At 37.6% G+C, this 24,534-nt stretch overlaps 1 protein-coding gene across 1 annotated transcript in view; it reads right to left on the bottom strand.

Annotated features, from left to right (window-relative positions):
• CADPS (calcium dependent secretion activator) overlaps positions 1-24,534 on the bottom strand; it is a 402,311-nt gene that overhangs the window by 139,355 nt on the left and 238,422 nt on the right. The window contains exons 13-16 of the mRNA XM_088134415.1: positions 22,407-22,594; positions 5,655-5,756; positions 4,154-4,217; positions 2,790-2,913 (exon numbers count right to left, since the gene is read on the bottom strand). Of these exons, the coding sequence (XP_087990541.1) occupies positions 2,790-2,913; positions 4,154-4,217; positions 5,655-5,756; positions 22,407-22,594 (478 nt within the window). The remainder of the gene's footprint in view (positions 1-2,789; positions 2,914-4,153; positions 4,218-5,654; positions 5,757-22,406; positions 22,595-24,534) is intronic.

Here is a 24,534-nt window from a genome sequence, read left to right as displayed (position 1 = left end):
TAGAAACCGAAAATATCAGGGAAAGATGGATGACTCTTTCCCCGTGTTTTGTAGCTGGACTCTAGCTCAGTGCTCCCCGGCGCGGTGGCTCCCTTTTGATTGTGTACCAGTGACAAGTGTTTACAAATTGGGGTTACACATAAGCAAAGTAAAAATGCATTCAGGTCACAGACAGAAAGAAGAATGGAAAAAACTTACAGATAAATTGGAGTTTGTCACAAACAAAAACGGCTGAATTTTTCTAACCTGGTTTTTAGGCTGATAAAAAGTGATTCGACTTCTCACACTGGGACTTTCACAGACAGAAGCAACAGACAAGCCAATGCTAAAAGACTCGAAGCGAGGAAAATGAGTTGGTTTGGCTCTGGATTGGACTGAGGAAATGGAAACGGAAAAGAACGAAGGCAGCGTGGAGAGGTGGAAGGAAGGTACTCACGAATGGTTAAATCCATCACTTGAGAGGCCAAGCAGAAGACAGGATGCTCATACATTTCTCTCTTTTTCCCTATAAAAGAGGATTTGGGCATGCAAGAGGCTTAGGTCAGAGGTAAAGAGGTTATAGGTCATAGGTCAGAGGAAAACTTTACATTAGCTTTAAAGGAAAGTAGCAGTAGAGTATTTGGGGATACACACAGGATCAAAATTAAAATAAAAAAAAAAGGAGATTTAAAATTGGGTGTTTACTGGATTAACCATTCAGCATGCTCATGAGTCACAAAAGAGATTGTGCCCATGATTCTAAAGGTCTGTTCTGAATTCTTTGCAGGAATATAATGATCAGAACATCATGAACAGGAGGAAATAGAATTCTATCCATTTAAGGCTCTGAGATACTAAGGGGTTTAGCCTTTAGTATCTAAGGTTTTCACAGGTATTTCTTCATAAACATAGCCTCAAACAGCATTGCTGATCATTGTTACTTATCTTAATTTTAATGCACTCTGGCTATTGAGACTGAAGGAGGCATCTGATTTCCAAATGAGTAGGCTCCTCTCAGGAAACAGGTTGCACAATTCTATATATATTTAAAGTTAAAAACAATTTAAAAAGCAACTCCTAGTGAGTGGACTATGCTCATGAGAGAAAACCTGAGGCATGCAACTTGCTGATGTTGGGTTGTTTGAATTAACAATCCCAGCATGCTTTGAAACTGACGCAACCACTTTTTCTAGAGGCAACAGAAAAGTGGCTGAACCAACCACGAACAAGGAAGAGAAGCAGAAGAGAGCAGGTAGTGTGGGATGAAGTACTTCTCTGAAAACAACAGCTGGATAAAAAAAAAAAAAAGAAGGAGAGAGAGAAGGAGAGAGGGAAAAAAAAAACTAAAAAAAAAAAAAGTTTGTTGCTTCAAAGTTTCCCAGACCTAAAAAGTCACAGTGCCAAAAAAGAGGGCAGAGAATTAACACAATCAGGAAGAATTGAGGCACAAAAGGAAAGTACACGCTAACTGTTCTATGTTTTGGGAAATGAATGCATTTTTACTTACAGATCATAAAGTTTGTTTTTGCATAGATATATCTGAAAGAAGAGAGCACAGCTTACCGACAAGGTTAGTGAGTGTTATACAGAGACCTAGGGAGCCCTGGGTCCATTCAGGAGGAAAATAACAAGCCCAAAGCTGCTTTTCAACTGGAGTTCTCCCATGTCCTCATGAAGCAGATTTAAACATTGAAATTTGTAACAGAGTTCACCAATTAAAACCCGTGAAGTAGAATGCTTTGATAAATTGCTTGATAGCACAGCACTCAAGAGACCTGCATTGCTTCTCTATTTTCACTGCTCATTACCGAGTCAAGAGTTGATAAACATCCTTTTAGTGCCCAATTCTTAAGCGTTTCTCACTGGATGCATAACAATGAATTCATTACCACTGGTACGCAATTTGCATTGTCAATGGGGGAAAAACATTGAAAGAGAGAGGAAGTATATCGGTGTACAGACCCTGGAAAAATGTGACTTATCACAATAATCCAGTCCTTCTGACAAGCAAGGACTAGGAGAAAGAAATCGAACAGTGATATTCATTCCGCTGGTGTTATTCCTCGAAGTGAACACAGTAAAGCTTCACGGCTCAGATAAGACAAGAAACCACAATCCATATTGCATGATTCAAGTTTCACATTTTACAGCAAGACATTTAACTGGAGTTTTACATTACTATTCAGCAACAACAAAGTAACAATGAAAACTGATGAATGCATAAAAATCTATTCGCATGTATAATTAGATCCCTGCCAAAAGCGTATCTTCAAGCAAGTTTTAAAATGTCTTTTTGATGGCTACATGTGTCTCTGGTCACTAATTGTTATTCTTTCCTAATGTAAAAGGTCAGCAATATCAGCTGCAGCAAATTTAGAGTGACAAGAATGAGATCTGATGCAAGCAGAAGGCCAACTGACTTGACAGGAGCTGCTACGCAGAAAGGGAAGGTGGCGAACATTATCCAGGAAAAAACAGGCATTTTTAATTAGCTCCTAAAGAAATAAGTACCGTGCAAACATTTCTGAGTTTCTGCTCATTCAATTGTCCAACAAACCCAACTGTCACAAGCAAGGATATGTTGATTTTACTCTTTTTTGGGGGGGGGGATATATGCTGGACTTTGGGAGCAAACATGATTACTGCTGTATGCAAGATTATTCTATTCTTCATTTCACTTTCTTTTTAAAAAATGGACTGTGTCTACTTATCTGGTAATGATATATCCTGATTTTTTTTAATGCAGCTTTTAAAATCTTCTTCTCTGAAAGAGGACACTAACATTGAAGTTGAGAATTAAATTACCTTACCTTCGATTTTTGCATATTCTGATAGCCGAGTATAGTTAGTCAGTGCTGCTTGTTCTAAGCATTTACGGATGACAGCTTTTACCTCCTCTTGAGGGACGGGAGTAACTATGTCTTTCATCAAAACCTTGATATAAGAAGCATTGATTTATTATGTCATCTTGATTATTATTATTTTAAAAATATAATTTATCTACCCTCCCAATGCCCTTTGTCTCCCTCTCCTGGCCAGAACAAAGACAGCAATAGCCTTATCCATTGCCTTTGGAACTTCTGGACCTGGAACCTGAGGCCCACAGTTCTGGTTTTGCTATTTATATTTTGAAAAACTGCGTGGAAGGAACCAAACATGGGTAAGGATGCGCGAGAGGTCTTTGTAAGACACACATTTTATAAAATGTCTACAGGGCACTTCCAAATCACAATCTTCTTCCACCTTTACCATATTTGGAAATTAATTCCAAAGGAGGACCATTCTTCTCCTGCAACATAATATATCAATATCATCTGATTATACCAGTTGATGAAACTCAAGCCACAATAAATATTATAGATTTTAAGATGCTACAGGATTGCATGGTTATGTGTCTGGTATTTACAGTTTTAAGGAATTATATGACTATGAAATTAGCCCTGCATATGGCATTAACATACAGACCAACAAAGAAGTCACAGCTCCATTAGATAAAATGCCAAAGATTGTATGATAAGAGTACAGATTGATTTTGTATGATTTATAGAATGTTTTAATTATATGCAACAATAATTTAGAATATCAAGCTTCCAAATGTAATTTCCACACGCTGATGATTTGAATGAAATCCAGTGTTGTGCAAGCCAAAGTCTACTTGCACAATCACTTGTACTCTCCCCAGATCGGCTTCAGAAGATCTCCTAAACCTCTAGAATGGATTTCTGGAGGGGGCTGCAGATGGAAGGAATAGTTGTCTCCTCAGGGTATCACTGATAAAAGCAGCCTTCCCTTTCCACAGTTAAATGATGGCTTTTGTCTTTAGGAGAAAAACAGCTCCTATGGCAAGACCATAATTAAAACATAACTCAATCTGTATATATGAAGCTTCATGGAATGGACACATAGGTTACTTCAGATACAAAGGAACTAGTGGGAGGACCAAAAGGCCAGTCCAACCATGTAAACCAGTGTACAGTATGCCTCAAGCTGAGAGTTGGTTTAATGAAGTCATGCACAATAGAAGAAACACTTCTCCCAATCATCATTTTCAAGGGGATGGAAAGACAAATCTCCAAACCAATATAATCCAAACCCATTTAAATTCTACTAGATGAAGATGGCCAAATATGGAAGGTAGGTCACTGCACTAGCCTTTCAACAAGCTTATGCTTACCCGTTCCAGGAGTGACAGAGTGGCTTTCAAAGCACCTTCTGGTCGGCCAAATGGGAAGCAATACCTAGAGTAAATACATAGTTTTTAATTTTTTTTTCTATAGATTACTTTATATATTTACATCAATTTGATAAAAAGAGAAACTTTCCCTGACTACTCACAGCTCTCTTCTGAATTCCTGTAGCAGCAAGCATTGGCTTAAATGGAACTATGGTACTAGAGTTGAACATTTAAGTTAATGCCCTTTAAGAAAACTCCAGAATATAGCAATGAATCTAGAGGATGTGTAAGTCTCAGATAAACTGAAATCATGTCTGGGCACATGAAATGAGCTTTTGGGGCTAGATCACATATAATTATATCATTACAATTTTATTTATTGAGACTGTGGAGGGCTACTATCATTCCAATAAATACGAATAATGTTGATTAATTTCCAGAATTAGCTGGGGGTGGGTATATGTTTTGTAGGCACAGTCATTCCCTTGATATGACACATGGAGTTATATCAGGGAGGCAACTGAGACAACTGGGGATTTCAAATTGGAAATGTTTGTGGGTAGAATATTAAAAAATAGAAATGTAGTGGGAGGGAATGCCAACCAAGAGAATGATATTGGTTTTCCTATTCTGTACAAGTCTCTTTCTACTTCTTCAAAAGTAACAATTTGATGATTGCTTTTGAAGACTGAATTTTGCATCATTACTCATTGCTACATTGAAGATGAGTTAGGAGCAGGGATACCTATTATTCCTGCAACTGCATGACTGCTTCAGAGAAAATGGTCTTCTCCATGCTTGAATCAAAGAGAGGAAAGGGTGTGGGGAAAAGGAGTAGGCAATGGCTAGTAATAAGGAGATAGGCAAAAGGAAGCAAAAAATCAGACAACATGGTGCCAAGGGCCTATTATGGCCCATTCATACAGTAGGCACTAGATAAAGAAAAAAGCTTTTTTGGTTTTTTAAGAACCAAAATTCTTAATAATAAATACTTGTTCAAATGACCAAGAGAGACAGCGATGTCCACAGGGCATGGTAAAGAAAGTCAAGATGACGGCTCTGATGGTGTGATTGAAGCTTTAGTAAAACATTTGGGGTATTTCCTCTGATGGAACAGCTTTTGTCTACTGATCCAGAGATAACAAGATCTCCCCTTCCTTCTACATTCTCTCTTTTCAAGATATGCCCATAAGAGGGTCACACAACCCTCCTAAGAAGATTTTTTAGGTAGGGAGAGTGTAAGGAGGAGAATGCCCTATTTCCTAAGTGGAATTTTACTCACATAACAGTGGATTTCTCCCACTGATAAATTTAACTTTAATTGGACAGCTCCAAAGCAATGGCAAGTTTTAAAGTTAAAACTGCAGTAGTTCTCTTTAAGCCTTCTGTCTATAACTCTTAATTTTAACAATTGCTACTGATTATGCAAGTCACGATAAGTCCAACAGTTGAAATTTGGGGAGATGACTCCGTATCTGAAAGATGAAATAACAGTTATTACCTAAAATGTGTGATTTGATTTTCCAATAGCAATCGCAGCCTCTCTTTGATTTCTTCAAACCGCTCTTTTTCTTCTACTGTTACAGTTCCTATTCCATCAGGCCTGAAGAAAAAACACTATGAATAACTTGAATTATATCTCATAACTCTTATGAATCACTAGCACTGTAATCCAGAGTGTGCATTTCTTTGTACTCTTAATGAAAACATTGTGTGCATAAATAGTATCATTTCAATTCCAAACATTCGAAATTCAAATGCTGCTGGAATCTGCGGTTCAGGCCAAAGTTCTCCAAGGCTCTGCTGCACGCATAAAACTCTGAGCAGAGAATCCAACCACTTACTGTATTTCAATTTCCCCTGTATGCCATATAATCCCAATGATCAAAACACCTGGATTGCATTTATTACAGCACCCAAGTTTAGACTGAAGCCAATGAGTTAAGACACCAACCTCCTTCCTCTCCATATATCAGATTTCACAAACCATTTTAGAGATATTTTTATTATAAACATCATTTTTCATCAGCACAAGCTTAAACCACCCCCACGCATGAGCAGGAAATACTTGTGATCGTTCATGGCAGGAGGTACAAAACTAAAATGACTGAATATTGTAGCTTTTGAGGTTTAGCTCCTGAAAGTACCAATCTTGGCAGTGAACTTTTGGAAGAAGTAGGGCTGGTTGTACGCATCTGAAACAAGCACATGCCCAAGCAACATTTTAGATGAAGGTAACAACACCTTTGAGTCACACTTGATTCCTGTAGTTTTCTTGTTAGCTTTACTAAAATGGTTTGCCATTGTTTTCTTCTGAGATGTTTTTTTGACTTCCCACTCCAGTATAAAGCTCGGGAAACCCCATGTGGTCATCAATTAGTAAGATTAAGGTGAGAGGGGATATATAAGAAATATGAGGAACAGTGGCTTTAATAGGAATGATTGTTTTTCCCTGGGGAAGTATCAAAGATCTTGTTAAAGTAGACAAATAATAACATATCTTGATCATTAGAAACAGCGTGTATTTTCTTTTAACATGAGCAATACCTGTTGCTAATGCTGAAGTCATTAAATATTTATCTGAAATAGTGGTAGTTTTCCATGTATTTGCAAACTAGGTAAGCACAAACCAGCTTAAATCAAAATGCTTTATCTGAATTGATAGTCTGATAAACAGTAGCCAGACTCAAAGATTATAATTTTGGGTAAGGATGTTTGACATTACTTTTATAATACCTAATGTCTTAACATAGAAAAAAATATCCGATTTAGTGTGTAAAGAGATGGGATACGAATATTCAAGAAGGTAATTTCCTAATGCCATCCCTGCAAAGATCTTCAAGATTGAAAAGAATGATCAAAATCTTTTGCCTTTAATAGTATGCAACCATTTGCATCTACTCCAGTCCCCTACTAAGTCCACCATTATAGCTTCCTTGATAGTTGGCTATCAATCTCGCTTCCGTTTAGAGCAGTGTTTCTCAACCTTGGCAACTTGAAGATGTGTGGACTTCAACTCCCAGAATTCCCCAGCCAGCCTTCAATTCTGGGAGTTGAAGTCCACACCTCTTCAAGTTGCCAAAGTTGAGAAACACTGGTTTAGACACCTCCAGCATAGGAGAATCCATCATTTCCCAAGGCAGTCTGTTTTGTTGTTAAAAAGCTCTTGCCACTGTTTTTTTTTCCTGATGTCTAAAAAAATATATATATATATTCTAATTCCTTGTAGGACTTTCTTGTTTTCTTTTCGAAAGACAAGTGCTTTTCCTTCATAATGTTTATCTATGGATTTTGTACATACAAAGTAGCTAAGTTAGTCCTTTGCTGGAATAAACATTATACATTTCTATTATTTATCTGTGTTCGTATAACAAAGAGGAAGGGCCTGAGAGTATCAAAAAACATGCTTTTGTATCCCTATTCATTGCTGGCACAACATGTGTGGGTGTGTGAGAAATCTCCTGACTTCCCCAACCTGCTCTAACTCAGACCAGAACATGAATCAAGGAACTACATGATAAGCAGTATTCTTTTCTACTGTTGACAACTAATATGACAAGTATTTGTGTACTCATGTGCAGTGTGTAGCTGTAAGTACTTGCTTTTAAGGATAATGTAAGTCTTAAAACTGAACAAATGTTTTTACTTAAAGGCCTCCTCCAATGTTTGGATTAAGCTTTGTAAGTCCTTGGTACTAGACTAGCTTGGCTACACAAAAGACTTGCAAGAGATTAGGAAGCTCGTAATGAACCTCCTGTCAAGGATTAATTGGGAAGCTTTATGTTCCTTTTGAAGACCCAAAATGTTCCCAAGATTTTTTTTTTCCATTGCAATCTGTACAGCCAATTTATGCCCCAAAGATGCAAAAAACACAAAATACAATGCATAAAAAGAAATATGAATAAATATTAGCACGATATATAAGCTCAACATTTTAAAATGAACTCTTAACCTTTTTAAATAGTGAAGATTTGGATTTTAAAAAATTAAATGGTGAAAGTAAATTTGTAAATCATTCACTGAGGCTTTGTGCATAAGTGCAATGGCACTTTCTCCCCTCGTCTTCCTCACATGCCTTCAGAGCTGATCTCCAGAGCAAATCTCACAGTGCATGCAAACTGCAGGAGGGAAATAAGAATCAATTTCTTCCTGATCTAACCTTACTATTAGATTCCATTAAAAGTAATCAGTTGAGACTTCAATAGCTGTCAGTAATCCTGTACATAAATGCCTCAAGGATACCAGGAAGATTTCCACACATTCAATAACTTCTAGGCTTCTAGACCTTGTTATGCTATTAATATCATTAGAAGAATGCACATAACTATAACAAAATGATTTGGGCTTAATTTTGATTAAATACGTGGCAAAATACTACATATAAAAACTCAGTGTGCCATTTAAACATTCCAGAAATTTTGTTTGGTTTTGGATAAGTGAGCATTCCTGTGATCAGAAAGTGAGATCTTTTAAGTTATGGTTTGTTTAGCATTGCTTCGCCAAGAGTCAAACAGAAGGACTCATTTCAAATACCGATATACCAATGCAGAACTTGAATTGTTCAAAAGAAACAGTAAAAAAGCCTCAGTGCTCATTTTCAAATCCACTGCTTATTTTAAAGAAGTTAGTTTTCAAGACTAATTATTCTAAAATATACAAACACATTGTTCACTGATAAAACTCAGTAAGTATACAATATGTTATCAATGTGATAATTGCAACTATTGCTTGATAACATGAACGTGTAAATCTGTTACCACTAGTTATTGCGTGATCAGTTCTCACAGAACTCTGCCTCTTAATGTGTCAGCCAATTGCCCATTGAGGGAGAATCCAAATAGGAGGTGATATAGTTGCCCATCTCATGTTCTCACACTATTATTAAACGAAATGTGTGAATTTTCCCTGATTGAAGCAATAACCTATGAAGTGTTTTACTGAAAATGTCTTGACATGAGTATAAATGTAAAAGAAAGCAAAATGTGGCTAGAAAACTTGCTCTTTTATGCTACTCCTTCCTTAGTTCAAGACATCAATTTAAAACTTATGGCAAACTTGACATGCTTACTGCAGAGAAAGCTGCTTATTCCAAGAAGACAAAATGGTAACCATTGGCTACAGATGGCCATGGCTGACACTTAGATTCTGAACACATTGCAAGATAAGTTGCTTCCAATTGTGCTGAGGATCAGAGCAGCAGACTGCTGCTTATTTTGGTGCATTCCACAAAACACTCCCAAATGAAAAGTTTTAAATGCCAGGGAGTGGAACTAGGGCATTCTGCCCATCCTTAGTCCAACACAGGAACTATTCTATTTCCAGCTCGCTATTTTTTGCTGACTTCGATGGGAGCAAATTTTATCATCATTTTCAGAGAGTGCTAATGCTAGGCTGTTGCAGCAAACAACCAAGGCTGTTTGTTCCACTTGTCATATTAAGGTTGGGACCTTTGCTTTGGAAATGGCCTCAGCAAACTCTGAAGGGTTTATTTTCAAGCAAGATGGAACCAGAACTGTGTTGATCAAAACAACTTGTAGACTTTTGAAATTCAGATCAAAAGCTCTTACTCCAGAGTAGGGCCACTGAATTAAACTGACTCTCGTTTGGCACTTTTCTCTCCAATCCTGTACTTATTTAAAATAAAATATCTAAAAGCCAGCTTTAGTTGGTACCCTATCTATAATCCTTCCTATTTTTGGATATCCTAGCTACTGCAATACAATCCTAACGTTTTCCCACCCCACCCTAACCCTTGCACTCTTGTAATTAGCTTTGGTTTTATTACTCAGTGAACTTTCATTACAATTTAGGTTATGCTTTCTTTTGTTTCTATTAAGATTTAACTGAGAAGAGCTGGAACGCTCGTATCTCATGGTGCTTCCATTGTCCTAGCATGTAGATCCTTAAGGAAGAGGGACCAGGCAGTTGAGAGTGCTAATTAGAAGAGGATTTATTAGCTGTCCTCTCCTCCTTATCAGATGCTATATTCCACCCTCTGGCAAGTGTGCAACAAAATATTGTGAAAGATGGGGCACTGCTCAATAATTTCAGCAACATTCATTGCTGCTGGAAGACATCCAATTCTTTGAACTCAGAAGGTTGGGGTCTACAGTACTTTCAAGTGTTAAGGATGCGAGAAGGATGCAGAGGAACTGGAAAAAGTGCAGAGAAGAGCAACAAAGGTGATGAAGGGCTTGGAAGTTAAATCCAATGAAGAGTGGTTAAAGGAACTGGGTATGTTAACCTAAAGAAGGGAAAGCTAAAGGGAGTGATGAAAGGGAGGCAGACTTTGAAGAAAAAAGGCTGTCATAGTGCCTGAGGGTAGGACAAGAACCCTGACAGTGAGAGCTATTAAGCAGTGAAGTTGTGGGTGCTCCATCACTGGAGGTTTTTAGGTAAATATTAGACAGTCATTTGGCTGGGATAGTGTGAGGATTCCTACACTCCAAGGTACCTTCCAACCCTATGATCCTATGATATCACATCATGACCTGCCAATGTCATTGGACTACAACTCTTACACTTTTTTACCATTGGCCATGCTGTATAAGGCTAATGGGAATTGTTGCCAATACTTGACTTAGCCTGAAGAATCCTACCAACCTTGGTGACCTCTGTTAATTTTTGAATGATCCTAATAAGGGCACTATTCTGCCATGTTTTATTAAATTTTTCCTCTCTGGACAGATGCAAACATTTTATAAACAGTATTGAAAGCCTTAATTTTTGGTCTTTTTATTGCAAAACCATGAATCATGAGCATAGTGGACAAATTAGTATGATGATTCCATGAATAGAATACTGTAAATGCTCACAGTGTTTGATATGTTCTAACCTGTTAAAAATTCTTTCTGCTTCTGCTCCTGTGCAAAACACTGATGTTATTGTACCTATTTCACTGAGCATTAAGAGAAAAAAAGTTTCAATGGGAATTCTATGTATTCTTTTCCAAAAACAATCTGGGGTCTTTTTCAGATGAATAATGTAAAGAAAATTCTCAGAAAGTATTGTGGGGATATGCACTCAATACTTAAAATATGCTTCTAATTCTTCAGTTACATATTTATAAAACCAGTGCTACTGGATGAAAAATATGACCACTGGATAAGGACTGGCATGAATATGCATGCCAATAGAAAGAGTGAGGTAATCACGTTAGGCAATAATTCTGAAATATTAAGATGTGGAAGCATATTGTTATTTAGGCTGCACTCCTATGGTCCCTGTAATGCCATCTAGGGACCACAGGAGGAGTGAGATTCCCCTTCTAAGGCTGAAGGAGGGGTTTGAGCTGGTCATGGAAGCTCTATGCCACGTCCTGACAGCGTCCAAAGCCATCTCTTTCCAAAGCCGACTCAGAACGGGCAGAATAAGATGGGCAAGAGAGATACAAACTTCTGTTCTCCCTCAGAACCTCACAAAGTTCTGATTTGGTTGAAGACTTCTCTATCAGAATGTGGTAAGGAGAATTTGTTCTGACTATGGATTCTTACTGACTTTTATCTGTACATGTTGGGTGGTGGTAGAGGAGATCCTTTTATTACTTCTGCCTCAAATACCTTGTTAACTTGTCTGGGCATAGGGGCTATGCATCTAGACTTGATAAACAGAGGGGGATGCTTGAAAAATATGTTGGGTCTAAACTGGACCTGGAAGTAAAACTTCTGCTAATTTAAAGAAACTCATCCCCCCAAGTTTTGTTCTTTTCTCACTGTAAGTGCATCAGTTTCACATTGATCCTTCCTAATTTGCTAAAAGAGGAAAAATAGAAAAAGAAAACAAAATGAATACAAAAACATTAACCATAAATAACCATTTAGCCAAATTTTTAAGCATCAACATACCTTGACCACATGAAATAACAGTGGTCAGTTTTTCCATTACATTGATAGAAAACCAGTTCATAAAACAGAAACTGAACACGTTCTGGGATCAAGCCATCTTTCTAACACTGAAGAGTAATCATATTTGCTACTCCCATCATCCTTGAAAACCCATAGATCTTGCTATACTGTAGCAATAAGTTCCAAGCTTTGGGTATAGAATTCAAGAATACGTTCATTCCCTTATTTATTTTTTATTTATTCATGGATTTGTATGCTGCCGGCTCCAAAGATCTGGCAGCTTTTATCTCAGGATTATAAAAATTGTAAGAAGAAATTTTAAAAATACACTAACAGTAAACCCATATCATATAATCATCCTCCCCCTCCCCCCTCCCACTTTAAACTTCCAATATTGACAATTGGTCCTTTTAAAACAGGTTCCTGGTAAACAAAAGAAAATCTTTTGTTGAATTAGTCTCTTTTTAAGATTATAAAAACATGTTTAATATTCTTTAAGACCTTCAGCAATTGATTTGTTCTTATGAGATATTCTAACTCTTTATTCCAAAGGCCTTGCAATTAACTGATATCAACTTTAGTGATACTCCGTATATGCAAACTAAGAATAATCCACAACAAATCCAATAATTTCTGTTTTAGATGCTGCTAATGTGTAATCCAAAACAAACAGACAAATAAATCTGGACCAGATTGTGAAATCAAGATGTTTTTCTTGAATGTACCCCTTTTGCAATTTTGAGCAATCGAAATTCCTTTTGTAGTATCTCAGATAAGTTCAGTGTCCCAAAATCTACCTGCAATTTTGAAACTGGGATTATCCCAGAGTGTAAATTTATAATGACACTAAGATCAAAATTATATTTTTGTTTCAACAAGTTTCCAATGTATATCCTTGTAGTAATAGTGCAAGCAGTAATATTATACAATGATAATATTGACTTTTGTGTATCATAAACTGAGGAAATGTAAAACAGTCTCCAGGTCAACCATTTTCAGAGCTATGTACTTGGATGTCTGGAAGGATCTGCCAACTAAGAGCCATCACAAATGCAAGAACTTCCTTTCTCAAACAGCTGTGGACTATATTACATCTGACATGAAGAACATCTCTTGAATCTACCTTTCAGATATTCGGCAAACCATTTTCTCACTGTCCTTCACAAAGTTGACATTTTCGGCAGCATGATAGGAAAGATGTCATGTCAGCTGCTTTTCAAGTTCTTGTTACAGTGGTTAGCACCAGTTCTGTCATCTTTACTCTCCTCACAATCCCCAATCTTTATCCATGTCACAATGAATTAAACTTCATAATTTTTTTGGTCAAATTTAAAACACTATCATCCAGTTGCACATCTTTAGATTTTATTAGCTATGCTAAATTTTGATACTCATCTGTCCAGAAGCTGGAAAACAATACATTCAGCCATTAACTGTGGTGATTAAACCTAAATTAAAAGTATTTCATTCAGTATTATATACTTGAAGATGGGGATATGTGATCATTACCATTCAGGAGCACATAATCTGAACATAGCTGTACGATCACTCTTAAATGCAGATTTGGGGTATTCTGATCTTGGATTTTTTCTCTGATGATTTGCACCTTCTCTCTGTAGTAGAAGGTTATTGCACAACATTCTGAAAAAAAGGTAAATTCTCACTCCTATTATTGGCGAGTCCTTCCTTATAATGTAACATTCTGATCACTGTAATTTCATATTTGCTTCCCAAACGGAATCGTAAATGTCTGCTTTTGTGCAATTTGAATGCTACCAGGGTAAATGACAGAAGATATATATGGAAAAAGAAGTATTTATATGTGTGTATAATCTGAGTCAGAATCAGGGAAAGAAAACACAAACAAAAGCAAAAACAGAGAAAACAATATTTAACACCATTTAGCAAAAACAATATATGCATCTCTCTATGAATTTAGGTCAACCTTTATCATCAGAAATATGACAGATTTGAACAGTAACAGATTTTTCTTCATTTGATATTGCTTGAATCCTGCCAGAGAGATTAATATGACAATGCACAGATGAGGGTATGGGGAAGAAAAAGGGGGAGGAGGTGTAATGCTAGAAAAAGGTACATTTACAATGGATACTGCATTTTTAACAAAGGCTTCTAATTGTGGATTTTAAAAAACAACATAGACATATTGCAGATAAGAAATGAATTTTTCTAAATCCGTTCAATTTGGTACTCTAATTCTAATCAGCTGAAAGGAAATGTTTTTAAAGCTTACCAAAGAACACGCTTATAGCAAAGACTGTATTTTCTTTATACGAGTTCTTTGTGCAAATCACAAGGTTAATTATAAATTATAATTAGGCACAGGGGTCCTAAGGCCACTATTTCTTTTGAGAAACTCCATCTCCCCCACCATGCCCTTTTCTAATTGTACGTGGATGCCTTGCAGGGCTAGGTATGCTGTTAAAGCAAATAGATCAAAATAATTTCTTTTTAAATTAAAAATAAATCAGATTGTGATACAGAAGGAAAAATATGCATTTGCTTGCAATTAGAAATAGACATTATGGGCTCTTTGGGGTTAATTCTTTTGACATTAGCTTGTTCTAGTATGGCTTTGAAATAATCCTATAGTGGCTTTTGTACTTTTTATGATAACCTCTCCTATTCTTGGACCCCCTCCCCCCCCAATGAATACCTAATTTGGAATAGTGAAGTTTAAAGAATAAATCCTTTGTTTTTTCTCCCTTCCCCAACTACCCAGAGTCCCTCTGCAGTGAAATGGGCAGTGACAAATTTGAAATACAAATAAATAAAATGAATGAATATCATTGCCCCCTTGAAAGTGTTTTATGGCATAAATGAGTTACAGTACCTATGACTATTAGGACGCTTGTCCAGATGGCTGCCTTGCTGAAAGCCCAGCCATATTGCTGGGTTATATAACCCCATCACATCAGACAGGCAGCTGTTAGTGAAAGAGACGAAGGTGGGCTGCTCCTAACATGCACAGCCACATCTGGTTTCACCCAATGGCTCCTGTCCAATGGCACTCCATGGGTAAACCTTTCTGAAGCCAACTGACACAGTGCTTATGCCTGCTTCGCCTTTAGGACGGCTTCATTTTGATTTGTTATTTTTGCCAGAGCTGAAGATAATTTTTATCCAGTTTTTCTGCCTTGAATTATTTAGGATGGCCATGCTATTTCTGAGAATAGTGACTTTTCTCATACTTTTCCTATGAACCTTTCCATAACTGAAGATCAGCTGAAGAACCTGGCTGGATTCAATCAAACCTCAATCCAGTCCAAGCATTCAAATTCCTACATTTTTCAACCCTCATGTGACTTTAGTGAAATAAGCAAGGTTGATACACAGGAGTATGTTAAACATAAACTAACAAACAAAAAATCCAGTTTGGCCTAAATGTCTAAATGGGTGTGTATGTTTATGTCTCTGTGTATGTGGGTGTGTGTGTGAGTGTATGTGTGTGTATGTATGCATATACATATATATATAGAGTGTGTGTGTGTGTGTGTATGTATGCATATATATAGAGTATGTGTGTGTATGTATGCATATACATATACATATACATATGCATATACATATACATATATGCATATGCATATGCATATGCATATGCATATACATATACATATGCATATGCATATGCATATGCATATATATATAGAGAGAGAGCCAGTTTGGTCTAGCAGTTAAGGCACCAACTGCTAGAAACCGGGAGAGGGTGAGTTCTAGTCCCACCAGAGGCATAAACCCAGCTGGGCCAGTCATTCCCTCTCAGCCCTAGGAAGGAGGCAATGGCAAACCACTTCTGAAAACTTTGCCAAGAAAACTGCAGGGACTGGTCCAGGCAGTCACTAAGAGTCCTTCTCTCTCTCTCTCTCTTTTTCCAAAGATATACTCTGCCAAATAAGGAAAATCATATACAGATATCACATTTGAAGTGTTTTGCTTATGCCTCCCGCTCTTAGAGATGTACAAGTAGATAGGAAAGTACTACTCAGTGGCATAAGCATCTTTTTCCTCCCCAGAGGCTTTGGCCAAAAGAAAGAGGAAATGCACTACCACAAAAAAGAACAAAAGAAGAATCCTGCGAAGGTAAAAAGAATTGCATCATTTTGAACGGATGCTCTTCATTGGAAACATGTTGTTTTCCCTGAATTCAACCAAAAAACAAACAAACAAACAAAAACCAAAAAAACCAAAGAGCAGTCATAAAACCTATCCCCAATAGGGGCAATAGAAAAGTACACTAAAGAAGAAAGTTGAAGTTTCTTCCTGGTTTGCCCTCTAACCTACATCTTCATTTTTAATGGATATACAGTGGTACCTCTACTTATGAACTTAATCCGTTCCATGACACTGATCGCAAGTCGAGTTGGTCGCAAGTCGAGGTAAATTTTCCCATAAGGTTCAGTGTAAATACGGTTAATCCGTTCCGCCCTCTGAATTTGGTCACACCCTGAAGCAAATTTTCCCATAAGGTTCAATGTAATTACCGTTAATCTGTTCTGGCATCCGCGCGCCACGTGTCGGGGCGGAAAAGCGCCCACGCGCCGCGCGGCGGGGCAGCAAAACACCCGCGCGCCACGTGTCAGGGGCAGAAAAGCGCCCGCGCACTGCGCGGCGGGGCAGCAAAACGCCTGCATGCTGTGTGTCAGGGGCAGCAAAACGCCCGCGCGCCGCGCGTCAGGGACGGAAAAATGGCTGCAGACCACGTATCAGGACGGAAAAATGGCCGCGGACCACGTGTCAGGGTGGAAAAATGGCCGTACCTTGAGGCGGAGTTTGCACATTGAGGTAAATTTTTGGGGCCAGAGCTAGTCGTATCTCGAAAATTTCATAAGTAGGGGCGTTCGTAAGTAGAGGTACCACTGTAAAGGAAAGAGCCACATGGTACTGAATCACTAAGGCAGTCCAATATTCTTGAGTGAAAGACTTTTATCATTAGTACTACATCCACAGATATATAATGTAAAGCATAACCCTGATTATCACCACTTAGTCTAATCAAAAGGACCATCTATTGGCTATTAGAAATTATATCAGAGATACCTCTATCATTTTGGCTTGCTCCAATGAGAAGGTTTGGGGATACACACAAAGATATATGTCTGCATGTATTCTTCTTTGATTTATCATTCAGTCTATTGTTGGTAAATGCTTTAAAGAAATACATCTGCCTAGACATCTTTAAGGATTTAATAAAGAACAACAATAACAGTGCAGTATTATTTTACACTTTGCATGTGTCATAGTAAATACTGATAGAAATATATGCTACACTATATAATATCCAAAGAGAGAAACTCAGGAATAATCAGGAAATCAGTGTTAATTCAAGAACAAGCTGCTACATATGCTTTAATTAAAAAAAAAAAGGATAGGAATAAAGCATATTCAAATATCCACTGGAAATTATTTTTGTGCTTAGAACAGAACATCTAAATTAACAATTTGTAAAACCCTCTTTGCGAAGTCTGAATTGATCCAGTGCAGAACCCTCTTTTGGCTCAGTGTACAGTTCATATAATATGGCACAGAGTTCATATAATATGGCACAAATACACTGAGGTGGATTCCAAATAGAGGCCATTTTCCCCCATTCTGCATTGATAACCGGACTGTATTCATGAAGTAGGACCTTGGACAGCATCTAGTTATAAAGTTTCTCTCCTCCGATTGCCTGTCATTCATTCTGTCAGTCCTGACCTTCAGGCTGTCCTGCACCATCTGAATCACACTTTCTGCACTTTCTCACTGACTGCAAGCCACTGTTGTCTCATTGTCTGACCTTACACACAGAGAGAGTAGGAACAGACAAACCACCTCAGCTCCATCACTGTCTATTGCTTATATGGGGAATTGATGGCAAGCCACAAAGAATTCTCTCTCTTCGACCATCATTACTTAGAGCAGCGTATTCTGACAGCAAATCTTATTTTAGGGACAGCTAAACTACACCTGTTGGAGAGATGAGAGGCTTTTAAAAATCTAAAATTGTCTTCAGAAAGTAAGCAAATTATCACACAGTTCTAATAGGAGCCATATCAATACACTCTGGCTATAGAAAACAGGCTTCAAATTTAAAATATAAATGGGAGAAAAAGGAAAAATAACTAGTAGAGTGTAGGAGTTGGAATTAAAAAAAAATCTACAAGTGGATATGAAGCTACAATTCCATGAACAAGCACTCCCCTCTTCCCTGCTTTATTGAATTTTTTTTTTCATATCTTTGCCTCTAAATGTTGTCAGAGCTTCATATGGATTCTACTGATGTAGATGTCTGAGTGAAAAATAATGCCAGGTTTGGCACATTTTAACTTATTTCATAAACAAAGTCATCCAACATGTAATATGCCAGTGTTTAAGAAGTACACTCCCCCACATTTCAAACAATTCAGTTAGATATATTATTAAGGGCACTTTTGTAAATATGTTATTAAACAATCAGAGCTGATTTAGGCCAACCTTGCTTCTACATAAATCTTAGAAACTTTGAGATCCTTCATTACAGTAAAGTTCATATCATACAGATTCTAGACGTACATCCATACCCCATTCAAGTCATATACACACAAAAAAAATCCAGAACAACATCCGGGGATTTGCAGGCCTCTCTTGCCTTAGCTGAAGTGACTCATCATGATCCCACCAGTAGCAAGGTGAAAGTCATTGCTCACTAAGAAGACCATATACGATCCTGTCAACAAAGCACTTGGATGATCCTCCAAATTCCTGGAGGAATGTTCAATGTACATGTGTACAAGAATGCTGACAAGGAGGAACAAACTCAAGGTCTTCGAATGGCCAAATCAAATTTCAGACCTAAACCACATAGATATGGTGTGGCTGGACCTGAAATGAGCTGTTCATTCAAGAGTAGAATGCAAACCATGAGTAGAAGGTTTGCAATCAAAGAGTTCCTACACAGTGATGTGAGAACTAATCGTCAACTATAGGAAGCATTGGTTACAGTTTTTGCAGCTAAAGGTGATACAATTGGTTACTGAATCTAGGGAGATGCTTACTTTGTCACAATGGCACATCACATTGGGTGACTTTATGTTTTTCTCCTATGTAACTATGAGTAGTATCAAAAGCCCTTTCTTCCTGCATTTCTCCTTTCATACTGGGATTTTCAGCAATGTAGCCACTACCATGCAGTAAGGATAATGCATATTTTGGCCCATAGATTGGGCCCTAATTCCATAAGCCATGAAAGTGGTAGTTTAACTAGTGAGTTAGGATTTATATCAGGACCCCTTTATACAAGTGACTCTAAGCATCAACAGGACAAAAAGCCTTAGAAAAATATGTGTCCCACTGGCTCAAGTCTTGTGAATATGGATGAAATTTAATGAATCTCTCTACATGTTTAAATATGAATGTTTTGATCTTTTCCAGCAACAGCAACGATGCATACACAGCGGCTTAGTTTTTTGCTCGTGGGAATCCGCTTTCTGACTAAATTGAAGATTTCTATCATTTGCACAGACTCCTGTACAAAATTTTTGTAAAAGCATTTCAGCAACAACTTGTCACTGTCCACCTGAGTCTACATGCTACAGCCTTATTCAGCAGGCTTTTCACTCTGCAAAATGACACCTATGACACTGTGAGAATCTTGCACAAGAGCTCATAGAAAAGCCACTGAAACACATTTTTTTGACAAATCTTTGGATCCAAACTGATAGGCACAGCGTCTGAGATTTGTGCGTCTGCAAACGAAATAGGTTGGCAGTCACATGGGGGAGAACTTTCTGAGCACACATCCCATTAGCATTTGTTGAGTCACTTTTTATTACACATGTTATGTTGCTTGAATTTATTTATTTATGTATATATTAGATGTTTGTGCCATCACAATCATAGGACTCTTGGTAAAACAACTGTAGGAAAATAATGTAATGTTAAAAACAGTGTAACAAAAATAAACAAAATGGAACGATGTATAATTATATGAGATACTTATGACATTATCACTAGTTAAAAGCCTGCCAAGAGAGCTCTGTTTTAACTTGCTACTGGAATGTTTAACAAGGTTGGGACAAGTCTAATTTCTTAGGGGAGGCCATTCTATATACATGGGGGCCATTACAGAGAAGCGTCTTCTCCTGGGGTCCTCCCCACTGATAATGGAGGATTACAAGCAACTTCTCTCCGGGTATTTGTATCAGGTAAGTCAACCCTAACTGAAGAAGGTGGTCCTGAAGATACCACAGTGCCAAACTTTAATTGTATTATGCTGGGCTAATTGTTATTGATCTCAATTGCTACCATTTATTTTGAGTTAGGAAAGTTGTGCATTTTATTCACCGCTGTGATTTTGTACTTAATCTTTCTCTATTAATCTATCTCTTGTAAGGCTGAGCTCCCCCAATACTTCAAATTAATAAGACATAAATTCCTCTACATCCTATATCAAAATTCCATCATCTAAACTACTATTTCTTACCTTTTGAGCTCTGGAGGTGGTTGAGATTTGTAATCTTTCCTCTTTTTGGACTCCTTTTTGGAATCCTTTTTTGCCTCTGTGTCAGAGGCTGGGGGGTTATTTGCAACTGGCAGTATGCCACCAAGTATCTCTTCCATTGTTTGACTTTGGAGATGTTGAGTTTTAAATTAAAAAAAAAAAAGATAAGGATAGCGAAATAGAAAATGAAAGAAACAAGGTGTTGTAACAGAAGAAATGAAAGAAAACAAACTAAAAATTAAATGTTAAACAATAAAATGACAACAGTAGATGCCAACGATTTGTCAGCAAAAGAAGAAAAGGGAAATCAGAACCACAAAGAAAATAAGGCAAGCCGAACGCTGTAACCTAACGAGATGGATCAAGCGAACTGTGACTTGACTGGCAGCCGTACAATGTAAAATACCAGCAATGTGTATAATAATTCATGATGATGTTTACCAGAGAGCTTACAAAACACTTCATTATTTTATAACACTCTGTTATGCAGTAGCATATGTAGAACAGAGTGTGAAATCTCACTGTATAGAATGCAACTTCCAAAAAGAAAACCATCAGTGCAACAAATGCTATAGCAATCTCGAAAGAAAGGAAACTTATTTCCATAACACTTTCAGATTTAAAATGGATTTTATCCTAAAAGACTGAAATAAGTTTGGAATTTTTTAAAAAAAAAATCCAATTAAGTTTGAATTTAACTCTGATCCCTTATAGCAATGTAAACTGGCATCGTGAGGCAAACGAGAAAAAAAAAACCCTGAATATTTAATCATGCAAGCCTCAGTATGAAGGAAATCTGTCGTAGCCTAAAACGTGGGTCATTCTTGCTCAGGCATTTAGAAGTGCTGGCTCTGTGATACAATGGCAGTTCCCTCAGTCCAGCAAAGTTGCTGCACACCATTATGTTGGTGTAGAAGGAATCCTGCCTTCTTGTTAGAGTAGCCTGTAATCATGATGTAGAAACTTTAAGAAGTAGGCAGAATGAACATATTGGATTGCAGCAGTTAATGCTTTCTGCAAGTTTTCAGCCCACACAAATAAGCCTTCAAGTGTGACGGGGGTGAGGATGTGTATTCAAAACCCTGACTCCAAAATCCCTTTTTTAAAGGGATTCTTTGCAATTCTCTGTCTGTTAAATACTAAACTCTGTAGAGATTTGATGGGCATTTAGTTTATCCCCGTGACTGAGGATTTCATAAAGTATTATTCCTGTTGACAAAGAGGTTTTCAGCCAAGGTGCCTACAAACCCCATGCAGACTTCAGCAAAATGTCCTTGTGGAACGTCATCTTCTCTCTTAAGTCCTGCAGAGGACTTAATAGAGGCTTTAAGTTATTGCTGAGGATCTGAAGAAAAGGAAGAGAGCTACTACAGCTCATTTTCCCTTTATATCTTCTTGTGATGTGATCAAAGGATCCAAATATCTACAAATTCTTAACTGACTGAAATAATTTTGCAGTTTTTCTCTGTCACTCTGAAACCTGAAATATACTTCTTGAATCAATTGCAGTGCACAAATTATTTATAATAAAAGCATCAAAAGTTGATAATTTGTTGTACTCCCACAATTGCTAAAATAAAAAAAAAAGAGAGAAATTCCTAATCTGCATTTTTATATTGACGTAAATCACATTGCTTTTCTCAAAGAATAGGCGACAGTTTATTCAATTGTCTCTTCTTTGACAGAATTCTCATGCTAACCTATGCTCCTTTCAAACTGCTTCAAGCATTAAAAGATTTGAATCCAGCTGGCCTTGGGTTTTCTTTGGTTACCTTCTTTTAGACAAGCACAGAAACAAAGAACCGTGCACCATTTGCCTCATAGGAAAGAATACAGATTATGAGTATAGTTGTACATTATCCAAAGAAACCTGCATTTCAAAAGCAATGCTACACACAAGGGCTGAGGTCCACCTGGTCCACCTTACCTGTTGCCATGAACATGTGACGCGCAAAAGGCAAAACTGTAGTGCAGTAAGGTGGGGTCAATCATTGCTCCATTTTCTGCTCTTTCAAGCAAATCACTGAGGTAGCAGAGATGCCTATGACAGCCTCTGACTCCATTACGTGCACAGTATTCATCTAGGACAAAGACTTGGCCAGGGCTAAACCAGCCCTGCAGGTAAATAGAGAAAGCTTGTGTCAAAAATAGATTTTAAAAAAAGACATAGCAGACCACAATTTAAGAAAATCAAATTAGGAGTGGAAATGAAATATGTCTATTGAATACATACATCAAAACCGGAACGTTTAGAAGCTATCCAACTTTGCACAACTAGTCTTCTGTTTGAAACACCAGCTCGTCCTTTTCTTGATGTCACAGCATAAGGGACACAACTTTTAGCAGGTGCACCATTACACCTGACCAAGATACATAAATTGTGCTATGCACGTGCCATTATTTCCTTCCCCTCCCCCCTCCCACCATAGATGGCCGTTCTTGTGGATGATTGAAGTTGTGTGTCAGCCACTTGTCAGTGGAATATCACAGCATCAGTCTATCCATTCGAAAGGCAGTCTTGACCTGACAAAGCAACCAGAAGGACCTAAGTGAGAAGTAGACTACCACCTCCCCCAAACAGGGCCAGAAGTTTTAAACAGTGAAACATGAATTACCTAGTCTATGAGATAAATCTTGAGATGGATATTGCACAGCTGATTTGTCAAAAGACTCAAACAGCTTCTTAGGCAACAATCACATATGTATGCATAAAACGGTGCTGTTAATGTACATATACTGAGCTAGCTCCGAACTTTATCATGCTCATAACAGAGCACTGAAATCAACGGATTAAAATAATCTAACATATTGCATTATCTATGAAAGAAGAAACTTCCATAGAAGAACTCTTTTCCTATTTTAGGAATAAATTCTCTAGTAAGCAACGATAGCAATTGCACATTTTTTGTTCTCTACAGATACATGTGCTTGTGTGGAAATTGGGGTAGCACTTCTGGCCCCAACACCAATCTTCATGTATGTTGAGATCCTGTCGGTGTGGAACCAATGTGCATTTACTCTGATTGCATGACGGTCACTTCAAATGTGGAAGGTAAAGATCTTAACTAAATAACATCCATATATTGGGGTATGTGAGTGGCAGATGTTCATGTGTGAATGGGTTCTTGAATGCATGGAGAGTGGGGACATGGTCGATAACTGGGAGACAGAATTTCATAGAAGAAGCCAGTCAACAACTAATACAAATACATTTCTTAACTCAACTTAAACAGCTCAAGCTGTTTCAGAGTTTTATGTGTCAACGCTAAGATCATGGAGCATGGCTGAAGGATGACTGGAAGTTGTTCTCTACTTTGGAATATTACAAACACAGTGGCATTATAACCTCAGCAACCCATCCTGTTTGAATGGGTTGATTCAGCCGAATAATCTGCAAAGGCAGCTGCCCATGTTAAGAAGTGTTATAATAGTGAAGTTTCAAGGTTACACAGGCACAAATTAACGATGATGCATCCTTATGAATCTATCCCAGCATGTCAGATCACCAGACCATCATTTTGTAGAACAGGAAACCTAATTAGAAGAGGCTGACATAGCAGCTTATCAGGTAGATTCTTTCTCACCTAATGTGAAATTCTGTAGATACACTGCAGATGAACTCCAGGAGCAGATTGAAAAATAATCAGTATTGATAGAGATACTGAGCCATTGACAAGACGTATCTTTCTAATGCTTCAAAACTGCAAACTCTTTCATCTTTTAATTGAAAAGTTCCTGCGGCGACTAGATCAGTGCCCTGCCCCTTTAGGCAACTTCTTTGCCACCCCATCTGGCACCCCAAATGCTACGTCTTTGAAATGACGCTGCTGTGAAAAGATTAAAATATATTTTCTACCACTCAGATGACACCAAATCCTTTCTGGATGCCAAAATAGCTACTGTTGAGGAGAGTTGAAGAAATATCAATTAAGAACTCCATCGAAGGATTTGCTTATCCTTGTTGGGCCAACTCCAGAACAGATTGAAAAGGGATTAAAATAATGAGGGGCAGAATCAAAGGCATGGAAAACAGACATAGTTCCTTTTATTACGCC

The sequence above is a fragment of the Python bivittatus genome, unplaced genomic scaffold (assembly GCF_059951505.1).
Source record: "Python bivittatus isolate LINGU-HERP-01145 unplaced genomic scaffold, Pbiv_v1 ctg000080_np1212, whole genome shotgun sequence".
In the NCBI taxonomy this organism is placed as follows: domain Eukaryota; kingdom Metazoa; phylum Chordata; class Lepidosauria; order Squamata; family Pythonidae; genus Python; species Python bivittatus.
This window is presented reverse-complemented; position numbering and strand designations above follow the sequence as displayed.